A 19460-nucleotide genomic window follows, 5' to 3' on the forward strand; every position below is an offset into this window, starting at 1 on the left:
CACACACACACACACACACACGCGCCTGTTTGTACACGCGGCAGCAATGTTTGCAGACCTTGGAGCCCCCCCCCCCCCGATACGCAGATAACTGCTGATAGCAGATGACCCGGTGAAGAAGAAAAAAACGCTGACCGAGCATGGCCGCTACGCCCATTTTAGTCAAACAGCGGACTGGGGGTGGGGGGTCAAAGGTCAACCTGCAGAGCATGAGGTCTAATGGGCCCGCCTGTCTGGGCTCCGCTGTTCCGAGATGGACGAGGCAGATCTGGTTTCACAAAGCCTGGAGTGGAGCGGCGGTGTGGCGCGCACACACACACACACACACACACACACACACACACAGGGGGAAAGGTGACAGAAGTCAGCGCAACAAGGTGCGGACAGGACGGAGGCCGGAGGCCGGGCCGCGAGCCCCGCCCGGTGCGCCTGTCAACCTGCTGACCGCACTCAGGATGTTTTCCCCATGAGCGAAATGATTGATCTGCCCCTCGCAACAGATTCCATAACCTTCTGATCACAACACACACACACACACACACACTTCACCTCCCGACCAATCAAACCACACGCCGCACATTCCCCAGAGCATTCCAGGCCGGGGGAGCTATTCCAGGACAGGGTGCCCCCCCCCCCCCAACATCACCCTCACCCCTCCAAAGCCAGACTAACCTCGACAGTTACAGCTCACTGACCTCTCCGGTGTCAGCTGATTCGACCGATCAATCCGTTCAACTATTCAAATAAATCAAATGGTTTTTTTGGTTTTTTTTAAGAAACAAGATATGGGAAGCTTTCATTTCCAAAAATTGAACAAGCTTTAATTTAAGTGGTGGGTGATGTGCAATATTCTGGCTATAATTAATGACAGCTACGCACATGTGATAGGGTGAAAAAACACACACACACACACATGGTCACGGTCGAGTGTTCTCTACACACACACAAAAGTAGAGTGACAAAAGAAGGGGCGGGACATAAAGTTCAGATATCTGGTGATTATTGACAGAGTAATATCTTTCTGGAGTTCGCTAACATTAGCCACCAAAAGTGAACCGAATGTTTTTTTTCCACTTGAATTCTCTTCAAATGCATTTAGTCCCACTTTCAATGTCTCTGGATATGTTTTAGGACACATTTTCAGCATTTATCTTAAGTTAATATAGATTATTACAGTCACATATTACCAATATATTCCCAACATGCATATGCAGAATACACGTGTGTGTGTGTGTGTGTGTGTGTGTGTGTGGCGGCGTACAGATGTGTCTGTGTGTACTTTGTTTCCCTCCTTCCTGTAATCGGTGATCTGGCGTACGGCTGTGCTCTCGGTGAGGGCTCACCTGCGGTCCGACGCGTTCACGCACACCTGGCCTCCGACTGTACGGCCTCTGTGTGGGAAACAAAAGGAGCTCCGTTAAATCCCCCTCACACTCCACTGCCCTTGTCACTTCAGATTAGAACCGAGTCATTCACTGCGTTAAAGTCCCACGGTAATGTTTCCCGACTCGAGTCGGGTTTTTTCTTGGGAACGTGGGAACGATCCGCAAAAGAAAGAAAAAAAAGCGTTGGGAGTCGAACCGCTCCTCGAGGAGTCGAACACTAACCGCTAGACTAAATAAATTGTTTAAAAGGGCTTTTCATGCCGTTTGGAAACATTCGGGAGTCTGGAAGCCAGCAGCCGGTCGGGCCCAGAGCTCTGCCACGTGTTTGTTTTTTTCGAGCCGAACTGAACGGGTCTTGAACGGCGCTGAATGGGCCTCTTGTTATGTCCCCCCACACACACACACACACACACACCTTGCTCTCAGACATTCGGTCACTTTCGAAGATTAAGGCCGTTCTTATTTGGAAGCTCTGCAGCCGATTTAAAGAAGAAGAAAACATTTTTTTTATCAGCGCCAGAGTATAGCGAAATACATCGTGGAAATATTCCTGTAATGCGAAACACGCGGCTTCTGATCAGAGGGCCGGGCCTGGGGGCCGGGGCCGGAGGCTCACCTTTCAGGTACAAAGGAGCGAGTAAAAAGAAAGAAGGAGGCGATGAAAGAATGCAAGGAAAAGAAGAGAAAGAGACAAAAACACCTTTGATAGCCGTAAAAGTTCAACACACTGGGGGAACCTACACATTCCTTACTCTCTCTCTCTCTCTCTGTGAGTGTGTGTATGTGTGTGTGTGTGTGTGCGTCCAATTGACGGCCGTACGTGCCGCCAATACCAGAACCCGGTATGTTAATTAACAGCAGCTGTGACCCCCGCCACCCCTCGGCACCTGATAGGTGAGTCACGCAGCGCCGGTGTTTGCCACATGTCCAAAAAAAAAAAAAAAAAGGACTGTTCACTCCGGATCCCTCCGCCGTGTGAACGGCGCCCTCCTCCTTCAAGCGCCATGCGGCTGGTTGACGGAGCGACTTCTACAGCTCACGTGGCGGCCGGGTGGAGCGGCAGGACGGGAGGAGACGAGCGATGCAGATGTGGAGGAGGAGCGCAGGGGTTTGGGGCGCAGGAGGAATCTGGGCCCGGGTGGACTTCACCGGAGGGCTCGTTGTTTTAAGGCCCGCCTCCTTCAGGAGTCGAGCCGCTCCCAAAATATATGGAATGAAAAGGCCGTGGAGTCCGTTTTTCATCTTTAATGAGGGGCCAGCACGGCTGTCGGCTCAATTGTGTTATTTAAACTGAAATTATCGACCAGATGCTTAAATTATCGACCTCTCTTTATCAAAGCCTCCAACCACCAAAGGATTCTGGTCGTGCACCGATTTGACCGAATGTGTGTTTTATGCTACCTGTGAGATATCGAGCGTCTTTTCTAAAGAGACGGCGTAATTATGATTTTTTAAATTTTTTTATTTGAGAAATTGAAAGACAACAGGTGTCGTTGCTCAGTATGAGGCGAGAGAGATGGGGGGAGAGAGAGAGAGAGAGAGAGAGGGAGGGAGGAAAAGAGAGAGGGAGAGAGAGAAGGAGGGAGGAAAGAGAGAGAGGGAAGGAGGGAGAGAGAGAAGGAGGGAGGGAAAGAGAGGGGGAAAGGGAGAGATAGAGAAGGAGGGAGGAAAAGAGAGAGGAAGAGAGAGAGAGAAGGAGGTAGGAAAAGAGAGAGAGGGAGAGAGGGAGAGAGAGAGGGAGAGAGGATGGGAAACGAGAGATGGGGGGGGGGGTCAAAATGATGGTTCTGTTCATCTTTCAGGACATTTAACGGTAAACTTGAAGTATTAACTGTTTTCCAAAATTGGGGGGGCGGGCAGACGAGGCGTTGACCAGGGGGGTGTTGGCCGATCACACTGGACACTACCTGCGTCCCTCCGGGAGCTTATAAACAACCTCAGCCAATCCTCCTCCTCCTCCTCCTCCTCCTCCTCCTCCTTTACGCCCCTCGCAAAAGTAATGAAGGCTCGCCGCCATCTGTGTAAACAGGCACGGAGCGGCGGCCTCTCACCGGAGCCACGAGGCCCCGTGGGTCCCCCGGTTACCGGGGTGGCAGAGGAGGGGAAGATTGGAGGGGAGAGAGATAGGAGGAGGAGGAGGAGGAGGAGGAGGAGGAGAGGAACAGGGGATGAAGTTGCCCTCTTATTGGGCCCTCGTTGGCTTTTCTCAACTCGGTCCGGGGATAAAACCCCCGAAGATTATCCAGAAGTAGGAAGAAGAGCCCTGGTTTTAATTTCGCCGCCCGGGGTTCTCATCGGCGGGTTCTTTTGGTGCGGCCCGTACATTTCCCCCCTCCGTGTTTGTGTGTGTGTGCCTCTCGGAAGAAAAGAAAAAAAGCATTTGTTTGCTCAAGCGCTTTATTTACATTCACAGGCACTTTTTTTTTTTTTTTTTTGGACACACTAAATTGATTCCAGGCCCCCGGTTCCCTGGGTCATGTCCGTCAGCTCGGCCACAGTCCACAAACACAGCACACACACACACACACACACAGCGGGGCCATTCTCGAAGGCCCCGCGGGGGCCCACGCCGCTCGCCATTTTGTGGGAACGTCTCAAAAGCCCGGTTTGGCAGTTTTTTTGGGGGGTGTTTTGTTGTTGTTGCGATCTCTCCTCTTCTCTGTCCTCTATCCTTCTCTTCGGCTCTCGCTCTGTTTCTCCTTTCCATTCTTGAGAGTATCTCTGGCGGCAGACCGTGAAGCTGCTGGAGGATAAATAAAAATAAAAAACACCAAAACCACGTCAAAGAAACGACTCGGGACGGATAGCGGAGCGGCTCGCCGGGCGCTCGCTGTGTGCAGAAGTCGGGCCGGGCCAAGCTGTCACTCTCGGGATGCGTTTGCGGGCCGCCGCTCCGCGGCGAGGAATGCGGGGAGGAAAATTATTGCGCAACAAACACTGAAATCTGCCAGCCACGTTTTCTCCATCACCAAAGAATGTATAAAATCTTGCCTCTTTTTCTTTTTTCAAGATAAAAGATGGTAGTAGCCCAAGAATGCGTTTCGTGGACCAGGATGTGTCCCCCGGGGCCAAACTCCAACGCCTCTCTCTCTCTCTCTCCCTTCTCTATCTCTCTGATAAGAACCACCATTGTTCCCATCTCTCCAAGGAAACACCCCCGTGAAGCGGCGCTCCTTTGACCACCTCTGACCCTCCGGAGGTAACAGGCCTTCTCTGTATACGCCGCTGGAGCTTCCCACCCTGAGCGAGCCCCCCCCCTTGCCCCTCACACACAGAATCGACTCTTTGTACGTCTGATTTGTTATGCTTTTTTAAAAAACATATTTTTTTCTTCTTTTTTCCGCTCACACACTTTTTCCTACCCTACTCTCGGTCAGAATTTGCGCCTCCGTTTTCAAGCTTTCATTTCTCCTCGAGCTCCTTCCCCCCTTTTCTTCTCCTTCTCAACGCTCACATTAGCCGGTACTGGAAGTGGAGACTCTAAATACTTCAGAGTATAGGTCTAATTTGGACGGCGCGGGGAGAGGCCGGCGGGGGCAGCGTGCCGGTCTCTCCCCTCACGGGGTTAACTAATAGGTGTTGACTTGCGTTTGTCTGTCAAAGCCACAATTTAGAAAAAGTGTGTGTGTGTGTGTGTGTGTGAGGGTCGCTGTTTCCCCCTGTTGACATCTGGGTGTATTCCTTTGTTCTCAGAGTGAACTCACACATTCGATCACTATTCTATTCCGTTCATTTCATATAGCCCGATATCGCGAATTACGACATCCCTGACCTTTGACCTTTCACATCGGGACAGGAAAAACTCCCAAGAAACAGAAAGAAAAGGGAAGAACCCTTCAGGGGAGCAACAGAGGAGGATCCCTCTCCAGGATGGACAGAAGAATAGATGTCATGTGACCAGAAGGAAGCTATTCAGTTTGTAGTCTCATTCTACTTCCGCTTTCGCTTCCTCTAGTCTCCTCCCCCTATTTAATCACTTCTGGTCTCACCCTCTTCTTTTTTTACTTTTCAGAACTCCATTTTGTCCATTTGTGTCCTCCTTGGCATCTTGCTCTCTTGCCCCCCCCCCCCCCCCTCATGTGGGAGGGTTCCTCGGCCTAGAATAACAGTGAGTGTTGCCCCGGCCTCCTCACGGGGCGTCCCCGTTTCTCTCTCTCTCTCTCTCTCTCTCTCTCTCTCTCTCCGAGCGCCCCTGCGGTCGAAACTGTGGGCGCGGAGGCAGACGTTCACATTCCCGAGCGGCCCGAGGACAGAAGCATCCGGCGCCGCTCCCTCCTCGGCGCTCCGGTCACGGAGGTTACGGAACGTGACCGGAGAGCCAATAATCACCTGTCACGCTCGTTACCTGTCAAACGCTCCGAGAGCCAATCAATCAATCCTGCTGCTGCTATCATGTTCTCACAGGACCATTGTCTCTCTCACACAGACACACACACACACACACAGACACACATAGACACACATAGACAGACAGACAGACAGAGAGACAGACACTCTCTCACACACACAGACACACACACAGACACACACACAGACACACACAGACAGACAGAGAGACGGACACTCTCTCTCACATACACAGACAGACAGACACACACACACACTGACAGATACACACACAGACACATAGACACTCAAAGACACACACAGACAGACAGACACAGGGACACACAGAAACACACACACATAGACACACACACAAACAGACAGACACACTCAGAAACAGACACACACACACACACATAGACAATCACACAAACACAGACACACACACACAGACACTCACACAGACACACACACAGACACACACATAGACACTCACACAAACACAGACACAAACACAGACACACACATAGAGTGTCTATGTGTGTGTCTGTGTGTGTGACACACACACAGACATTATCACACACACAGACATACACACACATAGACACTCACACACACACATAGACACTCACACAAACACAGACACTCACACACACACACATAGACACTCACACAAACACAGACACTCACACACACACACAGACACACACACACTGACACAGACACTCTCACACACACACAGAGACACACATACACTGACAGACACACAGACACTCTCACACACAGACACTCACACACACACACAGACACACACACACACAGACACTCTCACACACAGACACTCACACAGACACTCTCAGACACACACACACACACTCATAGACACTCACACACACAAACAGACAGACACACTCAGAAACAGACACACACAGACACACACACACACATAGACACTCACACAAACGCAGACACACACACAGACACACACACACACACACTCATAGACACTCACACACACAAACAGACAGACACACTCAGAAACAGACACACACACACACACATAGACACTCACACACACACTGACACAGACACTCTCACACACACATACACTGACAGACACACAGACACTCTCACACACAGACACTCTCACACACACAGACACACACACACAGACACTCTCACACACAGACACTCACACAGACACACACACACACTCATAGACACTCACACACACAAACAGACAGACACACTCAGAAACAGACACAAACAGACACACACACACATAGACACTCACACAAACGCAGACACACACACACACACACACACACACACACACACACGCCAGGCGCCCTTCCGTCTCTAAACCTGCTGAGTGTAATATTTAGGGGGAATACTTCTGCTCCGCTCTCGTCCGACGAGACGAGCGATAACATATTTGCTTTTCCTCGGAAACCATAATAATATCTTTTTAAGCCGTCGTCGAATCTCTAAAACCCAGATCAAATTTGACCAGCTTTAGGTGTGCGACGCGCACTCATCGTCTGCCAATGCGGCGGCGATCTAAACCATCTCTCCCCGTCTCATAAGAAGCACCTGTGTTTGGAGACTTAACATTCCGCATACTTATCTGACCCGAGGAAGAGAAGAAAGAAAAGAAGCCCCTTTGTGCGCGGCACACATGTACCGAATAAACTGCACCGGACCGCGAAGGTGCACAGAGGGGTTGTAATAATGTGTCCACGGCTCCTGGCGCGCACCGACTTTTAAAGCAATTAAGCTGCACTTACAATAAAAAAAACGTGTCGTGAGAACGCCGGACACGAACGAAGCGTTTCCTTTTTCGTGTAATTGGGATAAAATGTGCCTTTCCCCCCTGTTGTTACAGTTCTTCTGCATATTTTGCTTGTTGCGACAACTGCAAATTGTAAACGACGAGGCTCCAGCTCCAGGCTCTGTTAACCCTGTTCTCCTCTACACACACACATATAAACACACGCACACGCACACTCCAGCCACTGGTTGACCTGTTCGAGGGGATCCAAACAAACATCCGCTCCACGCTGAGAAGCCGCAGTCTGGATTGATGTGTCTGTTCTCCAGAGGAACGGTCGCTTCAGAAAACATAAAGTCTGACCGCGTCCACAGCTGTGACAGCGGCACACGCACGCACACACACACACACACACACACACACACACACACACACACACACACACACACACACACGCTAGGCATATATAATGAGTAACTCAGGCTCCTGTATTGGGTAGTAGAGCACTCAAAGAGAACGCTGTCATACGTAGAGACTTCACACTGTGCATCACATATTACCCAGCATTCATTGTTGCATATCTTTATAAGACTAAAATACAAATTGAGAAAATGTATTAATTGAATAGTTTTGTTATTCTTTTTTTGTAGTAAACATATTATTTTGGTGTAGATTTCTGCAGTTTTTTTTTATAAGGGACATTTCTGTCTATTATTCATTAACATTTGTTTATACGTGTCTGAGTTATGAGCCAAGAGGCTATTTTTCATCTGTAGTCCCGATAGTCACAAAACAAACTTAAAATTAAAATGATGATGGAGATGAGTTTTCACTTTTAAAATGGACTTAAATTCTTGTTTAAACACTGACTCACTCCCGAGGCCCCGATGGGAATCACTCAAACTGCCAGTGCATATTGCTGTAGGCCCCCCCGCCCCCCCATGGGCCCCTGTGCAACCGTACTGCCTGCTCCGTCTATATTTACACCCCTTGGTGACTGACCTACCTGCTCATTCTTTAGTCCGGAGGCCCGAGTGCAGCCCGATCAATGGGTGGACTGTTGACCTCTCCCCTGGGGTACGTAACTCGAGGCCACAATAAAGCGAGCGGGGGAAGGTGGGGGGGAGGGGGCTAGCAAGGTGGACGTCCTCTCGAGTAGCGATGGAGGCCCCCCCCCCCCTGAAAGAGCAAAAAGAAGCTACGTCTGTCAGGATCTGCAGTTTTTGTGTCTCGTTTTCCGTTTTATTTTGAAGTCTCTCGTGTCCCCTGCTGCACTTCCTGTCCCTGTGATTGTCTGCCCTGTCCCTGATTGTTTACACCTGTGTCCAATCACCTGTGTATTCAAACCCTGTGTGTCTCGTTCTTCAGTGTCCGTCTGTCCTGTTCAGGTCGTGCGGTGTTGACCTGTTAGTGTTCGCTCAATGAGGAAGATTAAAGTTTCTGTGGAGCGATGTCGGCGTTTGGGACCTCTCTCTCTCTCTCTCTCTCTCTCTCTCTCTCTGTGGCTATAACAGTCGTGACGACTTCTGTTCGACTCCCTCTCGCTCCCCCCTCTGCTGCTCGGGCACAGGTGTGCGTCACTAACGATACGGGGATATTATTAGTCCCCGGGCCGTCGAGGGGAGTTCAGGGCATCTAGGTTTGCGTAGTGTTCGGTCCCCGTTGGGTTTCTTTTGTTTTTTTTAAAAGCCTGCGGAACAAGGCCCCCTCTGTGGTGCTGCTCATGTCCAAGTGTTTAAACTAGTAAACGAGAGACCGCCGCCCCCCCCCCCCCCCAACTCCCCACCCCACCGGTTTGAGAGACTCTTTTATTTATTTTTCACAGCCCGCTCACATTATTGCCGCTGTAAAGCACACCGACACAATGCTCGTCCACTTAGCGTCATCCGTACACAAACACACAAATGCAGAAGACGTGCATGCCCCCTCCACCTCCCCTCCATCTTATCCGCAGTGTATATAAAAGCCGTATCGAATTGCACCTTGAGCCTAATTGGCTCGGCAGTACAGTGCGCCGCTGCAGTCCACAGTGACAAATCGTTCTTTTCAGAGCCCCCCCCCCCCCCTGGAAGAATGTCCGTCATGTCAGAGGGTCACAGGAGGAAGGGGGGGGGGAAGTTAATTGTCCACTGGCCGCCGTTCAAAAGATGTCGTAAGCGCCAAGACATTGTGGCGCTTTGTTTATTTGCCTCCTTCCTCTGTTTTTAAAAGACGTCTCAGGGGCCCGTGAGGACCTGCGGGGACCCGAGAGGACGGACCCGGCTCTCTCTGTGTTTCTACTCAAGGGGAGCGGGCCTGGAAGCTTAAGTCTTGGGATCCCGGCCGCTCCCTCTGATCACACGCCGCCGCAGATCGGCCACTTCCTCCCACGGCTCCCACTCGGGAGCACACAGATCAGACGGCTAATTCAATTTAGAGCTATCTGTTGTTTCAGGAGCCTGTGTGTGTGTGTGTGTGTGTGTGTGCGTGTGTGTGTGTGTGTGTGTATGTGTATATGTGTGTGTGTGTGTGTGAGAGTGAAAGTGGGCAAATGTGTGCACAGCCACCAAGACGTGTGTTAGGGAGAGAGGTATGTCAGAAATGTGTGTGTGTGTGTGTGTGTGTGTGTGTGTGTGTGTGTGTGTGTGTGTGTGTGTGTGTGTTGTGCTCTGCGTCTGGCTCATAGCTGGCGTTCCTACCCACAGAGCTGCTTTATTAGATGTCCTCCTGCCCTCTCTCATATAACTCTGCCTTCTTATTTCAGTCTCCCTCGCAGCTTTCTGCCAGGCGCAGCAGCCCAGAATATGTCACACACACACACACACACACACACGCGGTCGATAGGGGAAACAGCTGTGGATGCAGAGTTGCAGCGAGTGGGAGCGCAGCAGCAGGTGACTGCGAAGCCACCGCGGTGTGCGGAGCAGATGGAGGAGACACAGCGACGGAGGAGAAATCCACTTTTTGAAACTTCCGTTCCTCTCAGCAACACGGGGAGAGACACACGGGCGTCTCCCCCGCGACCTGAGAGTAAAGTGCCTTGCTCGAGAGCACTCCCCCGGTCACAAGCGGATGACATCGTCCCGCAGGAGCCCCACAGCAGGTGTACTTGTGTCCACGGCGTCCCTGAAGGCCTCGTGAACCACCCCCCCCCCCCCCCCCCCCACACACACACACACAATCCCTCGAAGAGAACCTCAGCCGCACGACGCCGTGTATGATTAACAGCGCGGCGGGGGCGGGGAAAGCGTGATCCATAAACTAATCGAGAGGTCGGGTTCGACGTCCCCGCAGGACTTTGGAGTCGGTGTCGAGCGTCTCTGCACACACTATTCAGCGCGTTATGTCAGGGTAACACATCTGAACCGTTTAGCAGAGTTTCTCCACTGCTCCCAGTCTTCATGCCAAAAACCCAACTAGCAGACCCCCCCACACACACACACACACACACACACACACACCCACAGCTCCATAGTTCAGCACACAGACCACTCATCTTCTCATCTTCTCGGCCCTGAAAGCGTATATAGGATCGAATTCCCCAAAGTGTGAAGCTATTCTGTCAAAATGCACCTCTCTTATGGGTCCCATGGCTCTGGTTTTGTTTCTGGAGTATCTCTCTCCACAGGAATATGAATCCCCTCCCTTACAGCATACCTCGTAAAAAAAGGAGGTGTTATGGTTCCCTTTACCCACACAAAAGGAACCACAAAGTACCGTGTAGGTTGGGTGGATTGATATCAATGTTGGGACTCATTTAATAAAACAAGCTCGTTTCATTCCCCTCAAAGTGAGACAGCAGTCCACCCTGAGACGTGACCTCATTCGGCCTCCGTGGTTTTTAATTTTCATTTCTTGTTTTCAGCTTCTCGCCGCTTTGAATCCACATTTCAACACTCGCTCCGGGGTGAAATATGCGTCTGTGCGACGGTGCGTGTGCGCCTGCAACAATAACACGCAACATCTGGCTCTGTGCGCGCAGCTCGGGAGTTTTCTCCTCGTCTCTCCTCTCGCAGCGCTGCTTTTACAGCTGCGTAAGACATCGTGTGGAGAGGAGGGGCGGCGGCGCACATGTTTTTCAGCTTCTGTGACAGCGTTTCGTCTGTTTTTCCCCCCCACATGCCTCTCATATTTTGCCCTTCTTTGTCTCCTCCCCTCTGTCCGTCTCAGACCTGGCCGATAACCTGGCGATGGACGACTTCGCCTTCCAGGAGCAGCTGCTGACCCCTCGCCTGGCCACGGCCGGCGGCGCCTCCTCGCCCGCCGCGCCGCTGTGGAGGAGCCGCCCGGTCCCCGCGCTCCCGTTGACGCTCGCCCTGCTCCTCCTGCTTCGTCCCCACTGACCGGTCTCACACCTCCATCACCTGTCTCTCTCCCCTGGATTTCAATACATGGAAATTTTTTTTTTTTTTAAATGCTACATTTCTCTTTGGCTTCATTAAAAAAAAACCTCATCGAACCTTTTAAAGCACACCAGATGAACCCCACGGCGGGGTGTAAATAATAAACTCTCCCCACTACGACTCCTGTGGCCTCCTCACGCGGCCGCGTCATGGCGCCGCGAGCGAGGAGAACAGACGTTTTTCCCAAAAAACGCTCCCAGTCTGCGACACGTTGTTGCTCTCTGTGTATAATCGAGTTAGGAGAAGAAGATTACAACTTTTTGCTACTCTCTCTTCCATGTGACTGATCTGCTGCCAGGACTGCAGCTTCAGCTGAGGGGGAGTTGTTGTGAACTTTTTATCTCCAGAGGCCGAGGTGAAACCCTTATTTAAAACATGCACTGTACCTTAAGATGTCCTGTTACTACTTAAAGCTGTGGTCGTCACTTTATCTGTTGAGTTATTGGGCTAAAAGAATTATATATAACCTATATAACCTTTCAGAATTTGGGTTGTCAAGTGGTACGCCATGGTCCGGGCAGAATAGAGCGCTAAGCCCCTCCCACTAGTCATTTATTTAAACGTTTCCTCGATCGTGATTGGAGACTTAGAGGCCCGTTGAGATGGGTTTCCGAGATGGAAATAGCAACTTTTTATGCAGGATATTTTGCAGCTGAATTAGGCTTTCGCCATCTGAAGGGACGCATCATGCAGCTGTAGAACGAGCCAATAGGAGAGCTCTCTTTCTCTGAGATGACTTGTGATTGGCCAAAGTTTCTTTGTCAGACTTCCCAATGTTCTAAAGCGAGACAACAGAGCCGAGGTCTAGTACACATGAGTTATAATATGCTGAAAGGTTATTTTAACATTTTTGCCCCATGACACCATCACCCCCTTCCCCCCTTTTCTCTTTCACTGTTTATGTCTCAGTGATAACTACATTATTATTTTAGATGATTCAACTCACACTCCCACTGTCAGTGTTTGCTTTGTTTTGTAACACTGATGATTTATTTTATTTTATTTAAAGTAACATCCCTGTAATAAAACAAAAAAAGATCATACAAGCCATTAAATCTCCCAAATCAGCCTGATTACTGTACAGATGTATGTTTCTCTGTGTTGCTCTGTTTACAAAGACAAAATGATTTATTTGAAATATTATTGCTGGTTTGTATTGCGCTCACACGTTCTGATTTATTATTATTATTATTATGAGTCAGGACGGATGAACAGAACGCGGCCTCCATTCATGGTGTTTTTTTATTACATTAAAGTACAATGTATAATAAACTAGACATGTTTTAGTGTTTTGGGGGATTTCTTTTGTTGATGATGGAAGACATGAGGCTTTCTTATTTCACGTGTTTCGTAAACAGTTGTTATTGTGACTAATAAGCCAAGAATGTATTTGCCAGGAATGTTTTTTGAACCATGTGTATACTATTCTGCAGATTTTTTTTTTGTCATATAAATACAGTTGTGTTATAACGCATCTGTATTTTTCAACTTTAAATTCATGGCAGTTAAAGGCAAATATCCACTAATTTAAAGAGGGGGGCTCCTCAAAATGATAATTTCTTCAGATGAATCTCAGTTCTAGACATCAAAACTTGGAACAAAATAACAACAATCAAAGATTTAAGTAGGAAAACGAGAAAACTAATCGACTTTGCCGAAGCAAGTCCACGGACGGCAGATTTATTTAATTAAAATATTGCTAAATCCTGATTGGTGCACAGCAGAATGTGACTCCGCCCACTTGGAACCACTGAAGAGGGAGCACGGGCAAAAAACCTGACTGACCGAAACCAGTAACGTGAAATAACGTGAACTGTTATCGCCACGCCATCATCACATGAAGGGGCGAGTGGGTGTGGCCTGTCGTGACCACACCCGGCGGTGACGTAGCGGTGCACAGTCCTGCTCAACGGCACTACGGGCAGGATCTTCAGTCATAGGGTCTGTTGTGTAACCGGTCCAACAGAGAGGATGGGAGGTCACCTCAAGGTTGTTGTTGTTTTTCCCGTTGCAGCAACACGGGGATCAATATCACAAACAATCCCGTATACTAACACATCTCTATCTGGTGAGTGTTGCTCGGAATCAGAGGCCGGGAGGTCCTCGCTAGACTTTGCACAGCTCTCAACGATCAGGAAATGATCCGCTGTACAAACAAGTGTTGCTGGTTTGTACAAAACAGCCGCCTCAGCACAGCAGATTGAAGTGGAGCGTGTTTTGTGACTTCCCAAGTGGAAAAAAAACCCTCCAATGCTGACTTTATTCTTAATATTATATCGACTGCTGTCGCACTCAGAATCCACGGTTGCAGTGATTGGACGAGATCCTGCTTCACTTCCCCGTAACTTTCTGCTCCATGAGTTTTCAGTTTTTGTGGTTTTCTCTGGTTGCTTTTCTCTTTGGGTTTTCCTTCTCTTAAATCTCTATGAACAAGACGTTAACGTTTGAATACCCAATTTAAGTTAAGATAAAACAACTATTGCAACTGTAGTTCCCATGAGTCTTCGCCAAAGGCTTGCCATCAGAACCTCTCCGGAGGTGTCATTGCTCACAAAATACTTACTTATATATATATATATATTCTTTCTGAATGGTATGTATCATTTAAATTATTCGTAGATTGTAGACTAACGAGACGGCCCCTCTTAGCGACGCTTTCTTTGTGTTTCCGATTCACCACCTTTTTATATGCTACCACCAGGGGGCGCCAAAGTGATACATCTTTACGTTTGTTTGTTTTTTTGGGTTAGCATGGTTTGGAACCCGCTTCTCTGGATTGGATAACATCGGACCAATCGGAGATTAGAAGACGCGGTTAAGAATGGAGACCTCGTCTTCCTCCTCCATAGCTAGCTAGCTGTTAGCTCCATTGAAAAATAATGTGGATGAGATCACGTGGATGTAAGTAGACTTAAATGAATAAACAATAATAATAACAAGCAATTCTTTTTTTTGGATCAGTGGTCAAAATGTCAGCTTCCATGTCGATAGAAAATGACTAACACTTCTGATTGGTTGAAACAAGATAAAACATAACAGCGCCTAAAATATGAAATTATTCAATTTAGTTTTTGTCATGATAGTTTTACATTAGACAAATGGACAGAAAATACCAGGATTGTGTTTTATCTTTTTTAATTTCTGAGGAAATACATTGTTAAACTGATTCTCTAAACAAAAAGTTTGTATTATTCTTTTGGATTAAGCTCAACAACGACGTTACACACACGCGTTTTGTTCTTTTATGATATTTGAAGCGTGGAACCAAAAAGCTCAGAATGACGGCTCAGCTCCGACACCTTGAACGTCACATTTTAGGGCATTCTTCAAGAGCATGAAAAATAAGAGGGAGGAAATGGATGGCGTGCCACAGGGGTTATGAATAGCACACGCAATGTTGCAAGTAATATATATATGTTACTTGATGTGCCTTTCACCCTCTGATCCACTTCAAAGCCCTTCGTGAATCACATAATTGATGTTTCTCTGGAGTGTGCTGCAGGTTTTCAAAGCGCCATGTGAATCATGTGGCTCTCTGGGTCTCTGGGTCTGTATTTCTCACTCCTCCCAGCAGATGATGAACCACTCTGGGCATGACATCTGCCTCTCGGTGGGGTTTCCATCCAGTGAACCCCATTAGTTTTACCCCTGGAGTCACCTCAGCCAGGTAACAGACGCTCACTCACAGCTCAACAAAGACAAGGGGGGGGGGGGGTACTCTGAATGCTAATGCCAGGCTGGAGAAAGGCCAAACAGGCCCATTGACATGCAGAGGCCATGTGTGTTTCTTAGGGTAATATTGGGGCGTTATGAGAGTGAAATGTTAATTTGATGTTAGTCGGCGGCGAGAGGAGCAGAGCATCATGAATCGTGTCGTGTTCTGCCTGAGGGGCCGGGCCCTTCATGAAGATGTGTTCCAGCTTCATGTCACAAAGCTGCTGGGGCCACGAGCCCCAAGGGTCAACGGGCCGGGGGAATAACAATGTGTGTGTTTCAGGTGCTCCATCTTCTTCTTCTTCTTCTTCTTCTTCTTCTTGTTGTTCTTTTCATTCTTCTTGTTCTTCTTCTTGTTCTTCTTGTTCTTGTTCTTGTTGTTGTTCTTCTTGTTGTTCTTCTTGTTCTTGTTCTTCCTTCTTCTTTTTATTTTTCTTCTTCTTCTTGTTGTTCTTTTCGTTCTTCTTGTTCTTGTTGTTCTTCTTGTTGTTCTTTTTGTTCTTCTTGTTCTTGTTCTTGTTGTTCTTGTTCTTCTTCTTCTTGTTCTTCTTCCTTCTTCTTCCTGCTTCTTCTTCTTCTCCTTCTTTTTCTTTTTCTTGTTATTCTTGTACTTGTTCTTGTTCTCCTCCTCCTCTTCTTCTTCTTCTCCTCCTCCTCTTCCTCCTTATTCTTCTTGTTCTTTTTGTTCTTCCTCCTCTTCTTCTTCTTCCTTCTTCTTCTTCTCCCCCTCCTCTTCTTCACTTATTCTTCCTCCTCTTCTTCTTTTCCTCCACCCCCTCCTCTTCTTCCTCCTCCTCTTCTTTTTCTTTTCCTCCACCCCCTCCTCTTCTTCCTCCTCCTCTTCTTTTTCTTTTCCTCCACCTCCTCCTCCTCTTCTTCTTCTTCTCCTCCACCTCCTCCTCTTCTTCCTCCTCCTCCTCCTCCTCTTCTTCTTCTTCTTCTTCTTTTTAACCAAGCTGGATGTTTAAATTCCTCCTCAGAGACATGTCGCGTCGTTCAGAGCTCATTCACGTCTAATTACCGTGGCACTGGACCATTTTCATACCTTTTGTTGTCCCCATGGAGGGGAGCGCGGGGCCCACGCTCTCCCAGGCCCACCGCTCCAGCATCCTCCTCCTCCTCCTCCTCCTCCTCCTCCTCCTCCACTACCACCTCCTCCCGGCTCCTCGGCAACCCCTGGCTTCTCCTGCAGCCGCCGCAGTCACACGGAATGAATGGAGCCGCCCGAGGAATGTGGACACAAAAGGAGGAATGTCATTTTGCTGAGCGCTAACCCCCCAAAAACCATTGGACATTTGCACACACACACACACACACACACACACACACACTTTCTAAAAAAATATGTAATGATTATGATTTATAAAGAGAGGAAACTCCCAGGAGGAATTTTAAAGGTTGACAGTTAACTTTTTTGGCAACTGTCTTATCACGGGGGAACTTTACCTTCAGTTCTTTTCTTTTCAGTGTCACAAGAAAGAAACAAGTTGCAAGTGTGTGTGTGTGTGTGTGGGGGGGGGGGGGGTGTCAAAGGTCATGACAGCAGATTCAACAAACTGCCCCTGAGAGGAGGCGCAAAAGGAAAACAGAGGTGCAACAATATGATGGAAATATATAAAAGAAGGACATGAGAGATATTCTTGGCAAGTGGAGGATACGAGGAGGAGGAGGAGGAGGAGGGGGGGGTGTTCTGGGTATCTGTCCAACAGATGGCACTTTGAACAAGTTTGAGAACATTTCAGACACATCTGGGTTGAAACTGTTGGGCCCGAGACGTTACCTTGTTTTTGCGGTGAACATTGTTTTCCCTCTAAAACCTCAGCGCTCACCTCCGGAGGCTTCGACTCAAACAACAAGAAGTTCAGCTGACATTCTTTTTGAGTGATTTATTTCATATTTACACACACCGCGCGACAGCAGGACGCCGGGAGGCAAATTGTCTCGCTATATATATTTCCCAGATTCATAATTCATTCGATCACTTTTAGAATAACCTTCCAGCAGACTGTTTACTCGAGTTTATAACACCGGGCCGACGCTACGCGACAGGCAGCTGCACACCGCGTGTTTGTGTATGAAACAGGCCTGTCGTTTTGAGTGCCTGGTTATGGTACCACGAGCCGGGTTTTTAATCCAACGCTTTTAAACAATCTAAGACATATTGGATTATAAAGGCCGAACAGAAATAACACATTGAGGGGGGAGAGGGGGGGGAGTTTACAGAGCAGTTTGTCTAAAAGAAAACACACTAAAAAAACAATGCTGCACCATAATGACTTCAAATGCATCATCGTGGGCAAAGTGGTTTTTTTTCAAAGTTTGGAAACCCTAATGGTCATCGGTGGGTTCTTCCAGCGAGAGAGAAAGCCCTTTATCTCCCCTCGTTATTTCACTTATTTTAAGTTAGCGCGGGCCTTTAGTTCAAAGGGTTTTTATCTCGGTGGTTATCTCCGGTGTGACAGTGAAAACAGATAAGAGCAGCCCTCTGAAACACAGGTCAAAAGAGGCGCCGCAATGAAAGAGATTTGTGATTTTGAGAACTTGTGGTGATCTAGTGTTTCCTTTCCTTCATGTCATGTGGAGCTGTGATAAGTCCTCGCGTGGAGCAGATCCGCCTTCAGATCCAGTCCGGGTTTTCAAGACCGGTTTCCACCATAGACTGTAAACAGGAATGTCTATGTGGTTTATTTCAGTGGTTCTCAACCTTTTTTTCTTCAGTGATGTACTACCTTGTGACATATGTTTATAGCCAAGTAATACATTTCTGGTTTGAAAAAACATAATATTAATACATTACATTTAGCTGACGCTTTTATCCAAAGCGACTTACAATCATGTTATTATATATATATATATATATATATATATATATATATATATATACATATTTCTTTATTCCAGACTCATGGGTCCATAAAACAACAAACACAAATACAACAACAATATATAAAATACGATAAAATACAAGGACACAGGTCCAACCATTGCGACTAAAAAGTCACTCATGGTTAAAAAACATACAAACAAGTGTTCCATTGCTTCCAGAAACAAGACAAATCAGACAAATACCTGGTATCACTCAATCACTCAATCGACATTTAATTTTATATCTACAATTCTTAAAAACAGCATTGAAAGTGGGAACATTACGGCTCACAAACATCTGACTTGTACTTATCCAAGTCCGATGCGAGGTTTTGGGGCAGGGATGTCTATGTGTACAGATTGTAAAGCACTCAGAGACAAATTTGTAATTTGTGAAATTGGGCTATATAAATAAACTGAATTGAATTGAATTGAATTATCCGTTCGTACGACACAGCTACAGGGAGCAACTCAGGGTTAAGTGTCTTGCTCAAGGGCACATCGACTGGGGCGGGGATTGAACCGCCAACCCCCTGATGTGAAAGACGGTCCTGCTAACCACTGAGTCGCCCTAATACACAGCGCTGGGCCATCAAGGTCGGACTTAGAATAGAATATATCAAATTAAAGTTTATGAACTACAATTGTTAAAGGATTTATTTTAATGAATACTAATTTTTAAATATATTTAGAAAAATCTCACGCACCCCCCGGAGTGCCTTCACGTACCCCTGTTTGAGAACCACTGGGCTATTTGACACTAATAATAATAAAAAGGACTTCATGCTTTATTGAAGAGGACTTCCAACGAGGCCATAAACTCAAGTTCTCAAGTTTTACAAGGTAATAAATATGTGTGGAAGGAGCTCCATAGACTTCCATATATTGTTTTTCAACCCCATACGGATAAAATAAATACATTTAAATGTTTTGGCACTTCTTCATCGGCTTGACTTTCCACTGGTCTAGACTTTGCAGAAGGAGAGAAGGATCCGGGTCCACGCTCCACTCCGGGTG

The 19460-nt window shown here is 47.7% G+C and overlaps 1 protein-coding gene across 1 annotated transcript in view; it reads left to right on the forward strand.

Moving 5' to 3' along the window:
• The window catches only part of gpc3 (glypican 3), a 106755-nt gene extending 91961 nt beyond the window's left edge, over positions 1-14794 (forward strand). The window contains exon 8 of the mRNA XM_056439933.1: positions 11632-14794. Within this exon, the coding sequence (XP_056295908.1) occupies positions 11632-11804 (173 nt within the window). The 3' untranslated portion in view covers positions 11805-14794. The remainder of the gene's footprint in view (positions 1-11631) is intronic.
• Positions 14795-19460: the final 4666 nt, after the last annotated feature.

The sequence above is a fragment of the Pseudoliparis swirei genome, chromosome 19 (assembly GCF_029220125.1).
Source record: "Pseudoliparis swirei isolate HS2019 ecotype Mariana Trench chromosome 19, NWPU_hadal_v1, whole genome shotgun sequence".
In the NCBI taxonomy this organism is placed as follows: Eukaryota; Metazoa; Chordata; class Actinopteri; order Perciformes; family Liparidae; genus Pseudoliparis; species Pseudoliparis swirei.